The sequence below is a fragment of the Pygocentrus nattereri genome, chromosome 22 (assembly GCF_015220715.1).
Source record: "Pygocentrus nattereri isolate fPygNat1 chromosome 22, fPygNat1.pri, whole genome shotgun sequence".
In the NCBI taxonomy this organism is placed as follows: domain Eukaryota; kingdom Metazoa; phylum Chordata; class Actinopteri; order Characiformes; family Serrasalmidae; genus Pygocentrus; species Pygocentrus nattereri.
Genome location: NC_051232.1, coordinates 16,642,888 through 16,666,606, shown reverse-complemented (window position 1 = coordinate 16,666,606; position 23,719 = coordinate 16,642,888). Strand labels below are relative to the sequence as shown.

Here is a 23,719-nt window from a genome sequence, read left to right as displayed (position 1 = left end):
TCCTGGTGAGGGTTTTTACTTTTTTGGACCTGGATTATCCACCTCTAGTCATGGGTGCTTTATTTGTACGGTTTAAACTATGTAGTGTAAAAAATCGTAGTGCAGAAGGTGACGCTACGCCTTTTCGGTTGTAGCCATTCCCAAAACTGAAGCTCACCAGAAGAGACGAAGAAGAATGAAATCGCTTTCGGTTGTGGGGAAGCGCTCCATTCCGATGTGATAAAGCCTATGCCCTACTCCCTAGGATCCGCTCGTGTGTCTAATGAACTTGTAGAGAGGTAGCGGTTATGCTACTACCTAATAGTCCAGATGGTTAACCGTAATATGACTTTTCCCCTCTCAGGGTTGTTAATAGACATGTCCACCACCTGAAGAAAGGACACATTATACGTTACATGTGGTATTTATCAGTTAGAATCCATCAGCTTTACGAAAAACTGAAATGCCCTAGCCTAGTTTCACTCGTAAGCAGCCGGATTTTCATTCAGAGCAATGAATAACAAACAACACCACTGCTAATAATAATACATTTGACAAAAAGACGTTATAGTAAGTGTGGTTCGTTTGTCGCCACAGTGCTTTCTATAAGGTTCTTTTTCAATCATTTAAAATATTACAAAATGTCCACCAGGAGTCCGACTCCTTTCGAGGTACCCTACGTAGGTTTCGTATACGCCGTTTGGAGCGCGCGCCTAGCGTCAAGCGTTGTCTCTGTTCGAGTGAGACACGGCAACAGAGTAACTATCCTTTCTTACCGGATTCGGACAAAAAGCGAACAGCTAATGAAAGTTGAATGAATAATTAGGATCTAACAGATCTGTCTCTCGAAGGGAGATCGTGGAGTAGTAAGGTAGGTGAATGGCTTTACGCTGAGTAGAGATATAGCTAACTAAGGTTGGAACGTTACTGACATACCTTAGCCTGCGCTCTGCAGTTAGCTGGAGTAATTTGGCTAGCTTTTGTTATCATCCATACCTTCACATCCTGTGGACAATTCTGACAATACTGAGCATAATGCGGACACATTGTTCGTATAATTAGTTCAGTATTACAAATACAATTTTGGATGGATTAATAAGCGCTAGCCGCGAGTCACCTAGCTACTTAGTTAGCTAGCTTACTTAACATTGTTAAGCTATAGCTGGGTTAGCTTGTACACTTAGATCACGAGAACGTTAGTTAGAAGTTTGACGTTATCGGCTTTACGATCTACTTTGTACAAGTGTTCAGGTACGTTCTGTGATGAGATGCTTATGGATACTAGTTAGATAACTAGCTAAATCAGTTCCTGGCCTTTGTAATGTTTTTTTGGTGAAGATTCAGCTCATTTGTGCTCAGGAAATATAGAAACATGGCAGCAAAGAGACCCCGTCCCAGAGTTCGCACCTGAGGTTTTGTGTATATGTGCTTCCCTGTAAGTATCAGTGTGCGTCCCGTTTATCAGAGATGGAAAAGAAAAGCGCTAAAGACCACACTGAACACATCCTTTCACTGAAGCAGTTCAGGACTAAGTTTACAGCGTGCAGTACTTATAGAACACTTTTTAAGTTTCATACCAAAGTGGTCATAATCAGGCCCGTTTAATTGGATTTAGTTTGTAAACACATTGGATAACATCATTGTAATTTATTCTCCTTTTTTGTACTATTATTATTGTAGTTCTCCAGGTTCTGTTCCACATCTCAGAAAGATATATTTTGTGACAACTCTTGTGATACGTTGTATATGCCATATCACCCAGCTCTGACAGTTCTATGCTATGCAATGCGTTTATTGTCACATACTTAGATAACTACCCTAAATAGAAATATCAGTGTTTTAATAGTAGTTTCCTGTTAGCTGCTTAGCCTTTAGCAATGGCCAAATAGGCTCACATCTACATTAATAATGTGCAGTGTGTGATGTCCATGCACAGACATACTATTGTCTAACATGCATAAGCGGCACATGTAAACATCTTCCATGTTTGGCTGCAGTTGTGTATAAAGTGATTTATTGATATGGTCATTTACGAGAGATGCATGCCATACAGTGTGTAGTGTGGCATTAGGGTTTATTTTTGTTGTTGTTTGGCTTTTGTCTAAAATGTACATTCGGATTTTTTTATGTGTTTGTGTAAGATGGATCCCGCTCTGCTGAGAGAGCGTGAACTCTTTAAGAAGAGGGCTCTGTCCACTCCAGCAGTCGAGAAAAGACCGACGTCCTCGGAGGCCTCCGGCTCGTCTAAGAAAAAAAAGAGCAAACCTGACAAAGAGTCGTCCTCAGCATCCAAAAACAACACAGGTTAGAACAACACATCTGTTAAGCTGTCAATGATAGTATTACTCACACCTGATTCTGCACAGTTATGCTGTATCATGCAAACAGGATCATGCGGAAAAGATAAATTGTGGGGTTGAGAGGTCCTATAGCACTTGATTACAGTAAGAAGGTGTTCCGACCCGGTCTAGGTCAGGCAGTAACAATATGAAAAGAGTGAGACGTGGTGATGTGAGTGAGAGATGAGACACCAAGACTGTATTATGTGACTAAGACAAAACAACAGTAGATTTACACACCGGCAACAACCCCAGGAATTTCCCTGGCTAAAACAACAATCAAACCCACACTACCTTTACTTTACAACACGTCTACTTTCCCTACCTGCAAACAAAAAGAATTAAATGACCATGTTCAAACCTACGTCCCTGACTAACCATACTTGCAGACAAACCCAGAATGGAATCTGGAATGAGAACAAAACACCAAAACCAAGTAAATACACAAGGCATAACAAAGGCTTTGTGCTGTTATGCAGCCAAACTGAACAAGTCACACCTCCCTGATGATTGGTGTGGGTAATCATACTAAGCCTTTTTGGGCAATTTATTAGAATTGAGAATGCCCTGCTCTAGAGACAACTACCGAGTTAGAATGGTTGATAGTAGTGGTGGTACCAACCAGATGTCCAAAGTGTTTAATGCCTCCAAAAAGCTGCATCACAGGAAGTGATGACATGAAATGGTTACAGTACTCCTGATGTTGAGACATTGTTTAGTTATGGTATAATGTTTGTGATGACATAAAAACATACGTTTTAAAACCTGTTTATGCTAGAGAGGGACATGCAATGTGCTATAAGGCAAAATAGTCCCCAAAGAAAAGTCAGGACCACCACAGAGCAGGTATTGGTTGGGTACTGGATCATTCTCAGTATTGCAGTTATACTAACATGTTGGTGGTTTGCTACATTCAGTAGTTCCAGAACAAATTAAAGAAAACAAGCTGTTCACAGATACGTCCAAAATGTACTATAGATGTCATGTAGATATAACTTTAAATTAATAATCTCTTATTTGCAATGTAAATTTTATCATTTTTTTCCAAATGAAATTTACAACAAAAACCTCATGTGCAATCATGTCCATTAATATTTGAATGTTGACAAAATTATTTGTTATTTTAGCTTCTGGAAAGGTAAATGGAGCATGGAGAGTTTCACCACCTCATTCAGGAGCTGGAGCCTTTGAAAACAGCTTAGATGTACATGACTCAGTTTAGGCTCCATTTGAACTGATTTTGGAGAAAAAAAAAATTGACAGGCTACATTGAATATTGTATTTTTTAATTGCATTTTAAATTATCTGGCTGATAAAGTCTTGTGGGTCACAGAAGCTTTTGTGGTTGGTTGTGTAGACTATGGCTACGTTTACACAGCAGGTAAAAGTGGCCCAAATCCGATCTTTTTCCTCATATGTGACACAGATGTGTCATCTTTGTGGCTCTGTGAACAGCACAAAAATGCATTCAATCTGACATTTTCAGTTCTGAATCAAAACGCATTCATATGTGGTACTGAAATCCGATCCGCAGGCAGTGCGACTGAACAGCCAGATCGGAATTGATACGACTTTTACATCAATCCAGCTCGATATTCGTCATCGATTCGCACTAAGACTCAAACATTTAGGCTGATGTTTCTGTGCAAAAAATAGAGGAAACTCATCGCAGCCGCTCCGTGTTTGAAGAGGTTTCGACCAAAACAGCCAAGCGACCGGAGGAGCCAGAGTTCAAAGAATCTGAGGACACAAAACAAAGAAGTGGCTGTGACCGAATAACATGCCCCTTTTATGGCAAACTCGAACACACTGTGGTGATGAGACCAGCTGTCAACCACTGGTGCTTCATAATTGCTCCTGTGATGCTGGCGAAGATGAAACTGGGAGTGACTAGTGTTCACTAGTCTTCATGATTGTTTATCTCTGGACGAGCCACATGAAGTATTGTTCTTTTGCTCATGCGGGTCGGTTTGGGAACTGATCTGTTCAGACTGATGTCAAATACAGAACACATTTAAAAAATAATGTGAACAGCTAAACAAAAAAATCGGATTTGGTGAGAAAATCAGATTCAGCCCACTTTTACCTGCTGTGTCCCTCTGGTCAAATGACATGTTCTGTAAGTGAAAATATTAACACATCCACTGCAGAGAACACACTTCTGAACACTTTAATATGCAGTTACTGTTTATGTGCTGAATGTAACAGATTGAGGAACAAACCAAATACAATGAGGCTTGTTCGAAAGTTATGGCACATGATGCGTTTTATTTTTTTCCAAACTTAAACTCAATAAAATAAAACAAATTCAAACAAATAAAAAGGAACTGTGCACTGAAATTTACAAAAAAAATGCCATATTCATTTGTTCCTTCTAGAAAATGTCAACTTATTTTCAGTAGACAATTAAGAGTCAAACGTGTAATTTGACTGAGGAGATTCAAGCTTTTGCTAAAGACTGTATTTTGATGTGTCAAAGTTTGAAAGCTTTAATATCCTTAAGTGTTATTTGTGTTTAATTGATTGATTGCATAAATTTATGTTTTTTCAAGTGAATGTTACAAGTAGCCCCTCTTTCAGTTACAAAGAGCCATTGGGGTGTGTTGTTACATTCATACTCACACCACTCACCTGATTTGTTCACAAATAAAAGCAGCATTTGTATCAAAGTTTTAAATAATTTAGCAAAAATACAAAAAAAATAAAAATAAATGCTTTTTGTGGCCTGTTCTCCCCTCCTTTAAATTTAAAGGCTTAGTGAGTGTCTTTTGAATATGATGTTGGCAGTGTTGTTACTAAAGTGTTAATAGCATTTACTACAACTGATGACACCAAGAAGTGAATTTCACAAAAGTGAGAAGGAATGTGCTGTAAGACTGGTATGTATAAAAATGTTGTGAAAAATCGCAGTGGAGTTTGTAAGGCAAAACATTTCCTTCTGGAGGTGTTGAAAATAGAAGACAATGTAGGAACATCTGTTACTGTTAAGAAAGGTGTCCCAGTTTATGTGGTGGTGTTGCATTGACTATTTGACTTATAAATCCACTAATCGCATTGTTTGACTAATAGAGGTCGACCCCGAAATCCTGCAGTGGTAAAAACTGCAGAGAAGAGGCCCAAGAAGAGAACATACATCAGTTTTTCTGCTAAACACAAAGTGTAGTGCCTGTTTTTTTTTAATGCAGACAGCTTGTAGGCATGGCTTTCAAAAGCTTTTCCAGCAGTGAATGGTATTAGCATGCAAGTCTGCACAGATCTGCTCCAGAAGAAGCTTATAAATGCATGTGTTTGCAGTAACATTTATAGGTGTCTATGTACAGTACTGTGCAAAGTTTCACTGAGCACTCGTTTGGCCATTAAATACAAGTTATTTATTTTGACAGTTACAGAAAAATACAGGAAACATTTAACAGAAAAGACTCCACTAGTATGTCCAATATCAAATGTATTTGTGTTTAATTTCTCCACTCTTAACTTTTGTGTACTCTGAAAACTCTTTGCTCTTTAAAAGATCTTCTCAAGGACATGTAGCGTATGTATGTCCCAACACTATTACTGACAAATTGAAATATTAGCAAAGGAGGAAAATTTGCACTGGGGTGCTGAAAATCAGCATGTAAGATTTGGACTCATCAGTCCATACAATTTGTAATTTCAGTTATTTAGATCTGTGAAGGGTAGAAAATGCAGAGAATGCCTAAGACTGAACCTTGGGAATGTTTACAAGAAGTCATGAAAAAGGATTGCTAAGGATTTTTTTTAAAAGCTCAAAGGAAGTCTCTTGAATAGAACTGAACCTGTATTAAAGGCAGGCGTTTTAAGCATCAGTTCGATGGAACTGAACCTGTACTGCAGTGGGAGGTACCGTACACTCATTAGCTTAGCCCAGCAACTTAAAACTCAACAGAACAGCTTTGATTTCGAAGCACAGTCACTCAGTCAACTTTGCCTTCGCTGATAGACGTGAAAGCAGAACAGCAGTTAGTCACATAAAACCTGTACCGGGCTGTTTGGATCTCAAAGCTAGCTGACAGAACAGGCTTAATATTAGCTCTCTGTCCCTCTAATGTCAGCAGGGCGACTTCTCTTTCTCAGGTTTGAGTCATTATCATCAAACTTGTGTCAGTAAAGGTTCTTTTAGTCAGAACCAAACCTGCTCTGTGGTGAGCAGAGCTGGTAGCATGCTAGCTAAGCTAATACTGTCCAGCTACTCTCTCCTGTTTAGCAACTAGAAATTGTTGTTGAATTGAAGTATTGCCATTTATTGAATGGTGGATTTCAAATTGTGCACTGCTATCTGTTTTTGTGTCCGTAAGAGCTGAACGTATTTGATTGCTTTTGGGTTTTAAATAAAGCCAGATGCCAAAGTTATCGTGTGTTGGCCTGGACTGTGCTTTGTAATGAGAACTGAAGGCTGTTTAGCTCCACCGTGACATTTTGTGAAAGAACGTGTATGTTTATTAGAATGATTCAAATTTGAAACGCTGGTTATATATATATTGTGGTATATCAGTAAAAGTAGTTTCATAAACACAACTCGGCATCTTTATAATAGTCTGATGAGACGTATAACCTGAACTATTACACTAGATTTGCCCAGGCCCATGATTGTGATTCATTACTGTTATCAGAGTAGTACAGGTGCTTGCTTGACGTTCTTTTTTTCCTGCTCACAAAGTACTAGAACCCAGAAAAAATGGAACTGAGCCTTTTCACTTTTCACAGGTTCTAGTTTTGTGTTTTTTGTGCCTGTTAAACATGCCAATATGCCACATTAGGGTGTTTCTCCTGTCTTTGAAAACACTTGCAGCTGAAGCTAACAACAATTAAGTGAATTTTGTACACTTTTGCTAAGGTGACACAAGCTAATTAGGAAGCTAACACTAGTGTTATTAGCATTTACGCTAGAATTTGAGAACAACTGCTCAAAAATAGAAGCTTAGCACATGATTCTGTGTAGACATTTATCTGTGTAACTCCTGTAAGCTAACTAGTAAGCATGATAGCCAATGAGCAATCAGTTCATTCTTTCAAGAGATGAAAACAGGGCTTGTTTGACTCTACACGTGATTCTGTGTAAATGTACGGATTTTTGTATGCACGGTCAATATGTCATTTCATTTTAGTACAACCTTGTTTAGCCCATAAATTGAGCCTGCTAGCAATGTGGCTGATTAGCCAAATTAAACACTTCAGACTATTTAGTAGCATAAAATGACCAGAACGACAATCAAAATGTTAATTGTGGATATTATGAGTGTTCCGTGAGCCAGAACTATAACTAGGACTGTGCCTTCCTGTTGGTTCCCATTTGAGTCAGATCTTCTTATATTTGTCTGTGTATTTTCTCATTTGTAAAGCACTTTCAATGACACCAGTGTATGAAAGGTGTTGTATTTTTAAAAAAATTTAAATATTAATAACTTGCAGTGCAGTGGACAAATGCCTGGCACACTGGAATATCTTTGTGTATCCAACATACATCTCCAATGCGGAATTGTTCTGCAGGTAGAAGCTCATTTAATCTATTGCTCTAGGCATGTATGAAGGTTTAGTATAGGCAGTTGTAGTATTATTAATCTGGCTAATGACTGAAAGCAAAGTTTCATTTAAACTGTGCATGGTTACCTCCTGTTGGTCCCGTTCTTATGTTTAATGAGTGGTCAAGATGAATTGGTTTCAGAGGCATTACCAAAGACCTTTAGTAGAATTTGTGATATTTCCAGAGAGGACAGAACAAAATGTTATAACTCACCAAAACAGATCAAAGAAGAAATAAAAGTGACATTTTTTTACAGACTTTTTTTATGTTTATGACCAAACAGGAGCTCCTTCAGTGCACTGCTCATTCCATCAATCTTGGCATCCTGTGTGTGTCTGTGTGTCAGAGCACTGTCCAGTCTGTCTCGTAGCTCTTTGTGGCATTTTTGCAGCCCCTCCTGGTTTGTATATCATGCTGTTTGCCTGGTTTCCTCTCTTGTCGGCTACACAACCTCATCGTTCTGGTTGCGTCGGTCATGGGCGGTTTTGGACTTTGCAAAGCAGCCACAGTCGAGCAGCTCGTAGAGGAAAGCCAGCGTGGCAAGGGAGAGGACGGTGAGGATGAAGAGTAGGAGGATGATGAAGCAGGCGATGTTCCAGCCATCATGGAATGGATAAACCTGCTGCACCAGCGCAGCTCCACTGCTGGATACACTCATAATGCTCTACACAGAGAGAGAGAGAGAGAGAGAGAGAGAGAGAGAGAGAGAGAGAGAGAGAGAGAGAGAGAGAGAGAGAGAGAGAGAGGAAGGGGTGGATAGAGGAATGGATGCAAGGAGTAATGGATAGGTAAAGACAGGAATGGAGAGGAATGGAGAAGATGTACAGATGGAAGAGGAGAGAAGTTGATGGATAAAACGATGAATATAAATAATAATGATTGGAGTGTGTAAGGATGAGTGGTGGAAGAGATTGATATAAGGAAGGGTGGAAGAGAAGTTGTTGGATATTGCAGAGATTCAACGTTGAAGGGAAGGAGGGTGATAAAAGATTGAGGAAAGGATGAATGAAGAGAGAGATGATATAAAACAAGGATAATGAGGGAGAAATAAAAGGGGGAGTGGAAAGATGGATAAAGGGATGGATTGACGAATCAAGGGCAAGAAAGGGGATAGGTGGATGAAGGAGGTGGGGAGATGGTTGGTGAGAGATAAACGGAGTGGTAGAGGATGGAAGAAGAGATAGTTGGGGAGGAATAATGAAGGGAGAGATGGAGGATGTGTGGATGAAGGGGTGGGGAGGGATAGACAGAGAGAGATGGAGGAGTAGGGGTGGAGATATGGGTAAATGGATGGTTGAAGAGATGGGTGGCGATAGAGGGATAGACAAAAAGAAAGAGATGGAGCAATGAATGAAAGGAAGAGAGACACAGAGGTAGAACACAAATGAGAAAAAAAAGAAGCACTGACCTGATTTGCTTGGCTGGACTGGAGCTGAGTAAAGAGGAGTGACAGTTCGTGTGGGTATGACAGTCGGATTTTGCATATCTGAGAGTTTTTGTCTGTGGCATCATTTCGCTGTTGGGGAGCTAGTGCAGGCTGTAATCTAGTTAACCATGTAATGTGATCTAAGCATCTCCGGTTCTAATGCTACATAAACATGATACGGGAGGAAAGTCCCTTTATTAGAGGTGTAACAATACACTGTCCTTTTAAAGCAAGCTATGCTCCAACCATATATCTATAATGTGATTTTGTCCATTCTGAGTATTGAGCCATATTGTGATTTTTTTTTTTTTTTTTTTTTTAAATAAATTTTCTTTAGCTCTTAAGTCTTTTTCTTTTTCTTCTGGTTTTGTGGTCAAAGCTGCAGCATAAGGGATCTTAGGGTTTTCATTTAGGCAAGAGCATAATAAATAGGTTCTGTAGGGATTATTGTGAATAGAAACAGAAGCGTTAAAGTAAAATTGAACTGGAAATATCACGTTTTTCTTCCATGCCATGACATACTTGTGAGTGAAATGCAAAGATCACTGAGAATGGTGCGTGGGGAAACTAAAACATGTTATTGGTTAGTGTTGGTGCAAAGTGACAATCAAAAATCAAGATGACATTTTAGAGGGAAGACATTACATTTTGGTTAACCATTACAGAAAAACTGTTGTCTTCTAATATATATATATATATATATATATATATATATATATATATATATATATGCACATACACACAATTCTGTTTAGATGCTCAGTTCAGATCTAAGCAATGTCATTCTGAGTGTTTTATATATTAATTGGTGCATTTAAGAGAAACTTACAAATTCATATTTTCTTTGCAATGGTTGTGATGAGAACCAGGGGTTGTAGTGTCTACAGCACTATCCAAAATGCCAGTGAACACATTTTCCTAGTTTTATATTAATATACAACAGGGTGTCACAATACAATGATGCATGGTGTAAATCAAATGCATTTAGATTTCATGCTATAAAATGCATGATACCAGAATGGCTTCTATTTAATACAGTCCATGATACTCTTAACAGTGGAAACCATGAACATAAAACAAATTCCACTGTGCAGCTCTCGGAAGTACCTTAGACTTCCTTGGATTGGCAGAGTCAAACTGTTTGAAATCATCCTCGCTTTTATCTTCAATTTGAATTTACTTTGGTTTCCTATTCAATTATGGCAGGTGATGCGAAGAGTGATGGATCAATTGCAACAGTTTGGCAACATTGTAACTCACAAAAAAATAAATAAATGTGCACGTGGTTAGCGTTGGTATAGAATTTGTTTTCTTATTTTGTATTGTAAATTTATCGTATCAGGAGGCAGAAACCAATGCCTATTGTCTTGTGGAAATTGTGTATTGTTATACCTCTAATATGTAACCATTTTTGTAGTTTGTGGCTTTCTGTGAGGTTGCTTTAAAAACACAGTCAATGCTTTGGTTGTCTGTTTCATCCCCACTATACCACTGAAATAAAACATGTGGCTAATGAAGTTTTACACGTACGCCATTTATTTTCAGGAGGCTTGAGAGGATGTTGCTTTACATCCCATTTTGTAGCCACTTAAGTTTGTCTTGCCCTGTTTCCCTGCTCTCTCCCTCTCTCTCACACACCACACAACCTTGTTTGTAACATACAGACAGATGGCTCTCCATTTTTCTAGGTCTCTAAGGATGTTTCCTCTCCATAGCTCAGGAGGTGCTGGAGTGCTGTCTGTGTCTTTTTTTTTTTTTTCCTTCAGGAAACCAGACTTTGTGCCAGTGCCTTTGTGCCAACAGCCAACTCAGTAAAAGGATTAGCTCTTTTTTTTTTTCTTGCTTTATATAATTTATGTTTAGATATGATGTTGACCTGACTGCAGCAATACATTTCATATCAGCTTAAGTAACCTTAAGTGGTTTGTTTAGATGAGGGCACTATGAGACAAAATGTCATATTGTGATTATGCTACGTAGTGCAATTACAGTAGATCTGTGAAATATGTTAATATAACACAAACACTAGAAACAATTTGGTGACTATTGACTTCCTGTGTTAAGTGTTAGCCTTGTAACCTGCTACTTAAAATAGGGTAACACAGAAGCATTAAGAAAATATGGGTAACCTGCACCTACCATGCTATGGAGGAAGATGTAGGACTATGATCATGTGACCATGACGATTACAGGCTCTTAGCTCCAGCCCTAAACTAAAAAAAAAACAAAATTTTAGACACCATCTTTGTTTTGTCTGGTTGATTTACATTTGGGTTAAGTAAAAAAAAAAAAAAAATGTGTAAATTAGGTTTTATTGGATCACGGGAATGATTCGACTCATTAAACCCACTCACCCACTCATCTGATGTCATTTGCATTTATACAACCTTCTGTAGTATCAATATTGCAAAAAACAATATTATGATGGTGATTAATCAAAAGATATTGTACAACCCTAGTTTAGACTTTTAGAAAATGAAAGATCAGAGTGATCAGCTTTTCTAAGTAAACCATTTTAAGTTGTTTTTGCACTTTGTAGTTAGTATGTTAGCATTAAACGAGATTATGCTGCATGTGCATTTGTCTATTTACAACATATTTTAGTTCTCTTTCCAAACGTTCCTGGAACTGCTTTGTCAGATTTTTGTGTCTGCATCCTGCCAGCGTCTGTCGGTGGGTGTGGGTGTATGCATGGGTTTGTGGGGCTAGCTGACCGAGCTAGGTCTTGATGCGCTAGATGTAATGTAATGAAAAAACGTACCTGAATGTCTAAACTGAAGGATGTTGGAAAAACCAGTCTGAAATCCGTCTGTGTCTCGCCCTTCTGTCTTTCTCTCTCTCTCTCTTTTTCTCCGTTTGTCTCCTTCCTTCTGTCTGTGTTTTCCTCCCTATTCTACAGTCACGCTCTCAGCCCCTCCTTGCAGTATAGCCAGGTTGTCTTCAGCTGCTGCTGATACACTACTGGCTAATTTCTTCGTCACTCAGCACAAAGACCACCCTGATTTATTATCACCCTGCAGTAGGCTCCCTCTCCCTCAGACATGATGAATAATACATGAAGCATGCTCTGATTGGCCAGCCTCCAGCAGTGGTGGCGGAGCCTATGTTGTTGCTGATGTTGGTCTTTGGAGTCAGTGTGGCCTCTTGTTGTAGACGGCTTCTTTGTACCTTATTCCAACTCTAACTGTATTCCTCATTACATTCATTTAAAATATACCCTGTTTATGCGTTTGCTTATCTCATTTATCGTAGATCTGCCCAGAGTCATATACTTAGGGATTTTTTTTTTTTCTGCCACTGTTGCAACAGTCTTGCATATTAGGGATCTTATTGCCTGCTTTGAGGCAGTGTGTGTGACCATTGCTAAATAAAATTGAATTGCACTAAATTTTAATAGTGTTAGTGTTGTAGAACAACTGTAGTCACTTCTCCATCTTGTTTAGCTGTTTGAAAATTACTGTGTTCTTGATCAACGTATTGCTGTCACACATTATTTTTGATGGCCCACTGTACAAAATAATGGAAAGGTCACAAGAAATACTCATACTCATCGACCAGAAAGAACTACATTTTATTTAAATAAGTGCAATTATAAATGCTCTTTGTAAGTTTACAATTAATAACTTTGTGTAAACTTTGTTGCTGCATGATTAAGTTTCCTCCGTTTATCCCTTCAATTGAAAGTTAACACCAGAGGACCCACCTGTTTTCACATGATTTTGACTTAGTAAGTAGTAAGGCAGAACGTTGATGGAAGGTCAGCAAAAAATCACTTATTACTTATGTTGTTGTTGTTATTAGTTAAATACAATGATAGATTTTTTTTGACAAAATAAGACATTTTAACCTAATACTTAATACTTAATACTTTTTTTATTTTGAAAGGTTTATTATTGTTAAGGCAAAATCTGCTCTTCAGTATTATGAAGTAAATCTGCTCTTCAGTGTTAACACCCAAAACATTAAGCAATAGCATTTTGAAAAATAGACTTTCTAAAACTTTTTTGGTAAGTTCTGAAGTGAATTCTGAAATGTGTGTGTGGTTTTTTTTTTTTTTGTTTTTTTTTTTAAGTAAATGTATTTGTGGTTACTTTGTCTCTGACCACTTATAATAGTAGCTGTGTTAGTGCACCTATGCCTAAATGGATCTTTTATTCAATCCATATTTTCTCTTGCATTTTTACGTCTTGTGCATAAACTAATGGGAAATGCAATCCATGTACAGTGAGCATGTTTTATGTTCCTCTACTCTAGCAGACTGTGCCAGATCCACTTCTCTAATGTTTAAGACTGTCAAAAATGTTGAGATATAATGTACATAATACAAATAAAAGCTGAGTGAACATGCTATATCAAAGCAGTTAAATGATCTTTTATTAAATTATTTTATTAAATTTATTTAAATATTAATTTTTCTCTCCTTTTTCCTTAGACTCCAGTAATGGATCCTTCAATCTTAAAGCTCTCTCCGGGAGCTCAGGCTACAAGTTTGGAGTTCTGGCACGAATTGTCAATTACATGAAGGTAACACGCATGTTTAGACAATCTCGACAGCATCGTAGCTGAGTCACAACATTCACGGTTGATTCATGTTACGTGTCACCAGCACTAGAGTGCAAAGTGTGCAAACATAACAAGCTGGTGCTAAAGCAAAGATGTTGTTAGTGTCCATAGATCTCAGTTGAAACTGGCAAAAGACATTAAAAGGCAAATTAATTCAGTTTTGTGGGCATTTACTGAAATTATAAACTGAGGTAAATAATGATCAATTTGACAAAAGGAATAGCAAGTGATATCAGTTTTATTGCTAAATATATCTGTAGTAGGGGTGGGATTATAATTTAGATCAGGGATGGATTCCAACAACTTTTGAACAAGAGTTAATAATCGGATATCCGGTTAACCATGTGGAAAAACCAGCTGAAATCAAGATGTGTGCAAAGAAATAAGTTTTTACTTATTTAAAAATGGCCAAAGGAAAGCAGTTTTCATGTTGGATTACTAATGGAGGCTGCCTCTTCAGATGAGCTAATGATCTAAGAGCTAGCTGGGACATCATTGGATGCTGATGTGTTCTACACAAGTTTGTCAAGGGAATAGATTTTACGGTTTCTGGATCTGAATAGCTGTCATCAACTAGCCTAGTTAGTCAACTATCAACTAGCTATACAGCCCTGTGACCTCTGACCATGACCTTAACGATGTGTCCTTGGCAATGTGCTTAAGTTAAGGCTCTTGTGTTTGAGTAGCAAAGTGCAATACTGTGCTCACAAAGACAAGCAAACTCACTACATTTTGCACTCCTGTTAAAACATAACAATTTGCGTTTCAATGAATTCTTGACCTGTACATTTTTTATGCCCTTCCGTATTGATAGATAATGTCCAGATGTTGACTTCAGCACTCAAATACTAGCACCTCAGTTAACCAAGCACTTGAGTATCTGAGCACATCCCTGTTTTTGCTATGTATGTTGCAACTGCGCCCGGATGGTTCTTAGGTGTGATAAGAGATTTTTAAGCCATGTTTTTTTGGGGTTTTTCCGTTTACACTTTGCTGTCTATTTAATATGACATACAATTTTACCATCATCCAGACATTTTAAGAAAATTTTAATTTACACTGCACTGTGTAAATTAAAGGAGGATCTTTAATGGAACCTCTTTAGGGAGCCTTGAGAGTCATTTTTGAAAAGAGTTTTTCAATTTACAGGGTTATTCAAAAACATTAAGATCATCATTTGCTTTGGGCCCTACCGCTATGTATTTATTAATGCATTTGTATGAATGTTTCTTTCAGTTTTGGACTAAAACATGTCTGATGTTTATTTAAAAGTGGTATTTTTGTTTTCTAAGAAATTGTTCACATGGTCATGAGAAACTGCATTAAACATTGAGCACTTATTTGTTTATACTAGCTCCTGCTTAGTTGCATAGCATTACGCTGCTCTTTCACTTCACACATTTTGCACCTTGCAGTTTTCTTCCATGAGTGCCATGTTTACATTCCACATTTTATATCTTCATTGTGTTTATAGTGTACACTCACCGGCCACTTTATTAGGTACAATGTTTAATTGCTTGTTTACACAAATAGCTAATCAGCCAATCACATGGCTGCAACTCAAAAGTGTTTAAGGGGTCTCTCAAAAAAGAGTACCCTGAGCTTTAAGGCACCATGTGTTTTTACAGTGAGTGTTTCCCTGGAATTTTAATATCCAATGAAAATATCAGTTTCTGGGACTCTGGGGTTCTTTCTATACATTTTTTTTTCTCCATATAAAAAGTTGTTTTATGTATTTCTTTTTACTGTCGCTTACCCTAGTCAAACCATATCTTGCTTATTGCATTTCCTGTCCTTAAAAAGCTTGCCAACCTCCCCAAGCTAATTGTGCTTTACAAGTGTAATATTTCCCATAAAATGTCCTGGGGCTCAATATAAAAGGATGAAATAACCCATAATCAGAGAATCAACATGTTTTCTTTTTAGTACTTTGGAAAACAGCAGGTGGTGAATACAATTTGCTCAGACTTCTGCCTGCCTGTGAATCCAACCCAAGCATCTTGTTTACCAGTTTGTGCCAGATCTTTCCAGGAGAGTGTGTGTACTTGCTCATGCACATGCATCTGCTGTCAGTCACACCCTTGTGGTTAATTCACACAACTCGCTTTTTTGTTTTTCTGAAGTGTGTTTATCACTGCAGTTATCTGAAACAGAACATGGCAGTGATTATGACTAGTGCTGTTAACACTGTTAACTAATCAAATACTGATTATTTTGACAAGTAATCAATGTTTTTACAGTAAAAATTGAGTATACAGCAGAAACAACAAATAAATAGCATGGCATTTAATATAATACAATGAAACAGTAAAACACACACATTTTACCACATATTATTGGAAAGACTTAAACTAGGCTAAAAATCTAAATGCATACAGATTGGTCTATCAGGCTGTTTCTTGCTATAGGTGGTATATGCAGTTATATGCAGCCATTAGAGGGCCCTGTGAGTATGTAGTATCCCTTTTATTTCTTTTTCTTTTTATTTTTTTATTATTTATTTGTATTTATTTGTATTCTGAATGGAATTCAATGGACATTGACTCATATTTCTATTAATGTTGTTTTATTTATGGCTACTTTCTACAATAGTAGTCTGTTCCCTAAATAGGAATCCAAATGTTGAGAGAGCAGTAGGAGAATTATCACTATAGAAACAGCCAACTAGAGCTAACAAATTCATGTTTCACTTCTTTTTTACACTAATACAATTCTGTGTAATCGGGTGTTTGTGACTGCACTAATTAAGTCTTTTCAGTTATGACTTCTTGTTATAATTTGTGAATGAAATTCACAATTTCACAAAGCTCTCGCGCTCTCTCTCGCGCTCTCTCTCTCTCTCTCTCTCTCTCTCTCTCTCTCTCTCTCAGACGAGACATCAGAGGGGTGATACTCATCCACTTACCCTGGATGAGATTCTAGATGAGACCAAACTGTTGGACATTGGCATGAAGCAGAAACAGTGGCTTATGAGCGAGGTTTGTGTGTATATGCATGTGGAATTATCAAATCAAATTTATTTGTATATCGCTTTTTACAACGGATGTTGTCACAAAGCAGCTTTACAGAATTTCAGAAAAGAAAAGGTTTCAAGAGAACTGTAAGAATGTACAGAAACCCCCCAGTGGGCAAGCCAGGGGCAACAGTGGCAAGGAAAAACTCCCTCAGAACTGAGGAAGAAACCTTGGGAGGAACCAGGCTCACCAGGGGGGACCCATCCTCCTCTGGTCAAACTGCCTACAAGTGATTATATTACTAATATTAACAGCAGTAATATTGGTATTAGGAATAACTAGGAGTCTATGAGAACATCAGCATAGGGTGGGCAGCTCATCCAAGGTAGGTGGTTGGGGCGTGGGCAGCTGGTCTGAAGTGGGTAGCAGGAGGGCTCGGCAGTCAGTCGTCCTTCAGTGTCCAGTCGGACATATGGGTGATTGTATACTCGGAAAGAAAGACTTACAAACATAAATTCCAAAACGGATGGAGCAGTATATGAAATATAAATAAAAATAGTCCACTTTCACATGAATTTAAATAAAAACGGTAACAAGACTAAGGAATTTTATGTTTTCCCTTATCAACATCTTTATTGTTTTATGCTTATGCTAAATTTGAAGCTTGCAAAACATTCCAAAAATGCTGCTATTCAAAAAGGATGGGTAGAGGCTTGTCTCTTCCAAATAAAATGCATCAGTGAGTAATCCAGCACTTTAAGAACAATGTTCCTCAATGAATGATCGTAAGGATTTTACATATTTCACCCTCTTTGGTGCATAGGGTCACTAAAAGATTCTGAGAATCTGGCAAAATCTCTGTGCTTAAACGGCCAAAAACTACAACTGAATCTCCACAACCTTCGATGTCACATCACCTCATCACCTCATCACATGCTTCAGTGATTAATATCACCACATATAACTCAGGAATGCTGGGGTAACCTGTATCAGTAAACACCATTTATTATTGCATCCACAATTCCAAGTTATGATTGCACTAAGCACAGTGGAAACCATATGTCAGCAACATCTAGAAAACACCACTGTCGTCTCTGACTTCACGTTAATCTGAAATGGATTGATACACAGTGGAAACGTGTTGTGGTCTGAGTTAACCTTGCAGATTGTTAATGGAAATCATTCAGAAGGACTGTCCAGGTTGTTACCAGAGTGAAGTTTAAAAGCCAGGCTCTGTCATGGTATTGGGTTTTATTAGTGTGCATGGAAGAAATATACGCATTTAGGAGCAGCAAAGCAAGCTGCCTTCAAGACAAGTGGTTCCTCAGAGACTCTGGTCCACATTTTTGCTCCATCCCTGTGTGGTGAATTACCATCTTTGATTCCACATTCTGCATCATGGCTGCGTAATCAGAGAGTGTCTACACTTTTCCCCTATTTAAAAAAAAACCTGGCGCGTTATAAAGCGCAAAAATACAACAAAGGTTATGCAGTTTAAGACTAACAGAAGATTGAAAAAAAAATCTGTTTTCAAAAATACATCAATCTGGAAACAATTTAGTGTTTTTTAAAAGGAAAGTTACTGTAACACATGGGTAAACATGCCCTTGTCTAAACCTTTTTGGAACCTGTTTCAGGCATCATATTTAGAATGAGTGTATGTTCAAGTACATCAAATATCGTGTTTTTGCACTGTACTGTTAGTATTGGCTAAGCAGAATTTACTAATCACTGATTTATTTATTTATTTATTTATTTACTTTCATTTCTCATATTGTCACAACTTTATTGAAATAAAAGTTTGTGGGTTGACAACCTTTTTATATTTTTTTCTTTTTTTTTTTCCTCCTACATATTTCCTGTATTCTATTTTTTTTTCTTTTCAGTTTTCATAGAAACAGCCAACTAGAGCAATCTCCATGTCACCAATCATAATGTTTTAGTTTTTGGCATTCCTGTGAGACAAATCTAACTTTTATTTCTTTATTTCTGTCTGTTTTTTCTTTCTCTCACCTACCCAGGCTTTGACGAGTAATCCTAAGATAGACATAAGGGACGGGAAATATGCCTTTAAACCCAAATACCATCTGAAAGATAAGAAAGCGTTGCTCAGACTGCTGGACAAGCATGACCAGCTGGGCTTAGGAGGAGTTCTGTTGGATGATGTGGAGGAGGGACTGCCTAACGCTGCCAAAGCTATTAAAGTATGATCCCTTTTTATTTTATTTTTTTTCTGAGCCTGACTTTATTTCTGAAAATTTGACTAGGACTGCATTATAAGAACACAACACTAGAATTGCATTATATTGCTGCATATTGCTTTTGTGATGTGGCTTGCTTTATATTAAAAATACTGGAGAATCAGTAAGGTGGAATGGTTGAGAATTGATCTGCATTAATTTGCTTAAATACTTTGCTTAAAAACATGAAAAATGAACGGCTTCTTCAGTAATTGCTGATTTTGCACCCTATGATAAAGAACAATTATCCAAATCTGGTACTTTTTGTCCTGGATCCTGTAAATTGCAAGGTTTTTAGCTAATATTAATAATGTTTACATACAAGCTGCAGGTTCCTTGTAATTTAAAGGATCCAGTGATGTTTGGAGGAAAAATGTCCATAAGGCCATATAACTGCTTGGTTAGTTTTTTTCCACTTACCACAAGGCACAGTTTCTAGCCAGCCTAGACAAAGAGGCTATAATATGGACTTGACACTTGAGTACAGAATGAGTAAAACACAAAATGGCAGATCTCTGTTTGGCTCATAATAGGAATAAACTGGGCCAAACTTTCAGCTGCACCTTAATGATCTGAAAATGGGGGCACATTTATTCTCCTGATCAGTGAATGGTCTTGGGGCAATTATCTGTTACTTTGTTCAATTGTTTGTTTGTTTGTCTGTGTGCAGGCTTTAGGTGATCAGATCATATTTGTGACCAGACCAGACAAGAAGAAGATTCTCTTTTACAATGACAAGCACTGTCAGTTTGAAGTAGATGAAGGTCAGTAATGGCGATAATGTATGAAGCTAGTGGTAATGAATGTAATGAGAGAGCAGAAAATAGCCCAACCAACATGACCTCAGTGTAACTCAGAAATAGCTCCTAGTGGTTCAAGACATTCTCATGTTGGAAAATCCAATGATCTCTTCGAATCTGGGTCTTGAATCTCGTTTCCGGTTTGGGATTTTGTAATTACTGGTAGGTTCTATCCGCAGTTTATCTTAATCATTTTTGTTATTTTGTATAATATAATAACTTGCACATTGTGGATTTAAATATTATACTTAGTTTATCAAAAGGTCTTTTTAGATGTGTTATTCAATATTTTAAGAATTCTGTGAGCAAGATTTATAGGTGTAATGTAATAATAGCAATAATAAGTAATGTACTGTAATTATGTATCACTAGTATTAATTTTATAATTAATTTTATTGGGACTTTGGTCTCAGTGTTATACAGCTTTCTTATTCATTTTACTACCTTATACATTTCTGATAATTTTTTATTTTTATGTGCATCTTCATAGAGTACTACTAATTATTTACAAGACTAGAATATTTTAATAACTTTTTATCTGCAACCAGATGGCTTTTATATTCTTGAAATCTCTTTAGCAGCAAACAGTGGTTTTGTGTTCTGTGTTCTGTAGAGTTCCAGAAGCTGTGGAGAAGTGTTCCTGTGGATTCTATAGATGAAGACAAGATAGAAGATTACCTGAAGAGACAGGGCATCTCCTCCATGCAGGAGACAGGACCAAAGAAAATAGTGAGTTTGCAGCACATACAATATATATATATATATATATATATATATATATATATATATATATATATATATATATATATATATATATATATATATATATATATAATTTTTTTTACACCATTCCTCGACAATCTAATCTGTTGCTGGACAAACCTGTGAAACCTAATATAAGTGTGAGGCTGTATTAATAAATTAACTGATTAAAGTAGTAATTTGGCCAAACATTAAGCAGTCCAAACAAATCTGCAATCACAATTGACCTTAGTCCCTAGTCATAGTGTTCATTACATCATGTCACTCAAAAGACTTTTTGCTTTCTTGAAATCTTTTGTCTTCAGTCTATATATATAATTTTTTTTACACCATTCCTCGACAATCTAATCTGTTGCTGGACAAACCTGTGAAACCTAATATAAGTGTTGTTTAAATAAAAAAAAAAGAAACCTGAGAATAAACACTCTACAAAAATGAATGCACAAGTCCCCCTGTGAGGCTGTATTAATAAATTAACTGATTAAAGTAGTAATTTGGCCAAACATTAAGCAGTCCAAACAAATCTGCAATCACAATTGACCTTAGTCCCTAGTCATAGTGTTCATTACATCATGTCACTCAAAAGACTTTTTGCTTTCTTGAAATCTTTTGTCTTCAGTCTTCCCTCTAAAATGCTTTCTAAATTCTAAAATGCACTTATCACAGATTAAAAACATCCATCTAGCTTAGAGACTTTCTCTGAGAACTCTGAAATGTCACAGTATGAAAGAAAAATTACATTATTTCTGATTCATGTTGACTTTTAATATTTGATATTAAGATAGCTGAAAAAAGAAGCTTAGAAAATGTTGGAAGGTCTGCTATCTTAATAGGGACTTGAGAGACTCAATTACGAATCAAAACATTAGGTCCACCAACATTAATGTGTTACATAAACTCCATCACGACAAGGAAAACATTTGGCTAGCTTGTAGTATGCTAGCTAGCACAATAGCCATTATCACTGTAGTAGCTAATCTAGCTGAAGTTTTAGACTTGGACTGGACTGGCTATTGTGCTCACTAGCTAGTCTGTGCTATATAACCTACAGACTAACCAACCATTCAATTTATTTTACCTCTTTGCTTGAAGCTGCATGCAGTGCTTTAGTTCTGTCCTTTATGTTGAAGGTTTTTCAATAATAAATGGCTCATTATTTAAAGCCATGTTGAATCTGACAGGTGTTTATGTTTGTACAAGGCATTGTCTCCAGCTGATAATAAGATGGAACTATAATTCTCTAATAAAGATTCAATACCTGACTCTGGCTTACATTAAACGACTTTGTGCACATCTCTGATATTTTGTTATTGACTTTTGCAGCTACCCGTGCAGAAGAGGAAGAAGCCCGGAGCACAGAAGAAGAGAAGGTTCAAGACCCACAACGACCATCTGAATGGAGTTTTGGAGGACTACTCAGACGGGGTCCCTGGCAAGAAGTGACTGAGAGAAACAAAAGCTCCCTGTTTAGATTCGAGATAAAGACTCTGAAAGTGAAGACTGATACATGTGTTTTCCCCCAGTACACACTATGTATCTGATCAGAGCGGTCTCATTGCCAAAACCACAGTCAGACACAAGTGCAGAAGGACTAACAGAGACAAATGTGAAACTGACTGGAAATAGTTTCTTTATTTTATTTGCTTCTATTCTTGTGCCAGTGCTTTGAGCAGTATGTTGAAGCCTTTTTTTTTTTTTTTTGAAGAATAAAACTTGAAATGGAGAAAGTAAGCCACTCTTTATACCTCTTCTTTCATTCTTCACTTGTGGGTGCACATTTCGCTGTCATTGGGGGAAAAAAAAATCACCATGTCATTGTAATTTAGACATCATCACTGGTGAAAATGTAATATTTTAAAGAAGAGCCCAAAGCTGTGTAGCATGTTTTAGGCAAGGTGGGAAAAGGTGCTCTATATGCTTAAATTTATATTTACATTTAAAACATTTAGCAGATGCTCCTGTCCAGATCGACTTACAAAAAGTGCTACCTAGTCTATCTAGAGAAGAGTCTTGATGCTTGTCTTCCATGCGTCTTGAAGGATGGCAGGTCAAGCTGAGCTGTACTCGAAGCTCAAAAGGATTGTGCTACAGTTCAAATTGCCATCAAGCAGGCGAGGGTCTGGTCTGTTTTTGGCTTTGTAGACAAGCGTCATGCTTGCAGCTATGGGAAGCAGGTGAAGGGAGCACAGCAGTGGAGTGATGTGACTGAACATGGGAAGATTGAAGACAAACCATGATGCTGAGGGCAAGAAACTGAACTAGCACCTGGGTGGCCTCTCGAGTGAGAAAATATTGGAGCCTGCAGATGTAGAAGAGAGATATGCATGACTGAGTTAGGTTCAGATATTAGGTTCAAAAGAGCTGAGAATGATAACTGGCCATCTAGCATCAGACAGACTTTTTGCCTCTTCAGATGGAACAATCAGAGAGTTCTTGAATGAGATGGCAAGATAATGTGAGGTAATGAGAGAATGGCAAGATCATAATGAGGACCTGTATTTGCAGGGATGAAGAGCAGCTCAGTCTTGCTAGGATTGAGCTTCAAGTGGTGAGCTGCCATCCATGAGGGTCAGAAAGACATGCCTAGATGCAACTACAAACCTGTGTATCACAAGGTGAGAAAGAAAGCATTAGTTGAGTGTCATCAGTATAGCTGTGATAAGAGAAGCCATGAGATGATATTACTTCACCAAGAAAACTAGTATAAAAAGAAAAGAGAATAGGACCCAGCACTGAGCCTTGTGGAACACCAGTGGAGATGATGTGAATCCTCCCCATGTTAAATGATAAAAGCGACCCTCGAGATAGGACTTGAACCACTTCCATGCAGAGCCAGTGATTCCAAAGTTGGTGACGACATCCAGAAGGATTGGTTGACCATGTCAAAAGTTACTGAGAGGTCAAGAAGCATCACGACAGAAGACATTCTGGCTGATCTTGTTAACTGGAGCTTCTCAGTCACTGCTGGTTTGAAGCCAGACTGGTTGGGGTCCTGGAGCTGGTTCTGTGTGAGGAAGAAACAGTTGATTATAGACTGCAAGTTCAAGAATTTTCGAAGAGAAAGGGCATGGGCTTCTTCAGGACGGGAAGTACTCTTGCAGTCTTGAAAGTTGA

General features: G+C 37.6%; 2 protein-coding genes across 5 annotated transcripts; one reads left to right on the top strand and one right to left on the bottom strand.

Moving 5' to 3' along the window:
- The first annotated feature begins 684 nt into the window (after window positions 1–684).
- gtf2e2 (general transcription factor IIE, polypeptide 2, beta) lies at window positions 685–22,336 on the top strand. The gene is made up of 8 exons (XM_017715039.2): window positions 685–850; window positions 2,121–2,283; window positions 13,719–13,810; window positions 16,720–16,827; window positions 18,825–19,007; window positions 19,714–19,807; window positions 20,457–20,572; window positions 21,929–22,336. The coding sequence occupies exons 2-8, from the start codon at window positions 2,121–2,123 to the stop codon at window positions 22,046–22,048; spliced, it is 876 nt and encodes a 291-aa protein (XP_017570528.1). The 5' UTR covers window positions 685–850; the 3' UTR covers window positions 22,049–22,336.
- Window positions 7,996–12,241, bottom strand: smim18 (small integral membrane protein 18). 4 transcript variants are annotated; one of them, XM_017715041.2, is made up of 4 exons: window positions 12,048–12,239; window positions 11,426–11,499; window positions 9,269–9,292; window positions 7,996–8,524 (listed from the first exon to the last, which is right to left on the bottom strand). In XM_017715041.2, exons 2-4 carry the CDS (start codon window positions 11,426–11,428, stop codon window positions 8,303–8,305), a joined length of 249 nt encoding a protein of 82 aa, XP_017570530.1. In that variant the 5' UTR covers window positions 11,429–11,499; window positions 12,048–12,239; the 3' UTR covers window positions 7,996–8,302. The 4 variants fall into 4 exon arrangements, with proteins under 4 accessions (XP_017570530.1, XP_017570531.1, XP_017570532.1 ...); XM_017715042.2 differs by lacking the exon at window positions 9,269–9,292 and having other exon boundaries at window positions 12,048–12,241; XM_017715043.2 differs by lacking the exon at window positions 11,426–11,499 and having other exon boundaries at window positions 12,048–12,237.
- Window positions 22,337–23,719: the final 1,383 nt, after the last annotated feature.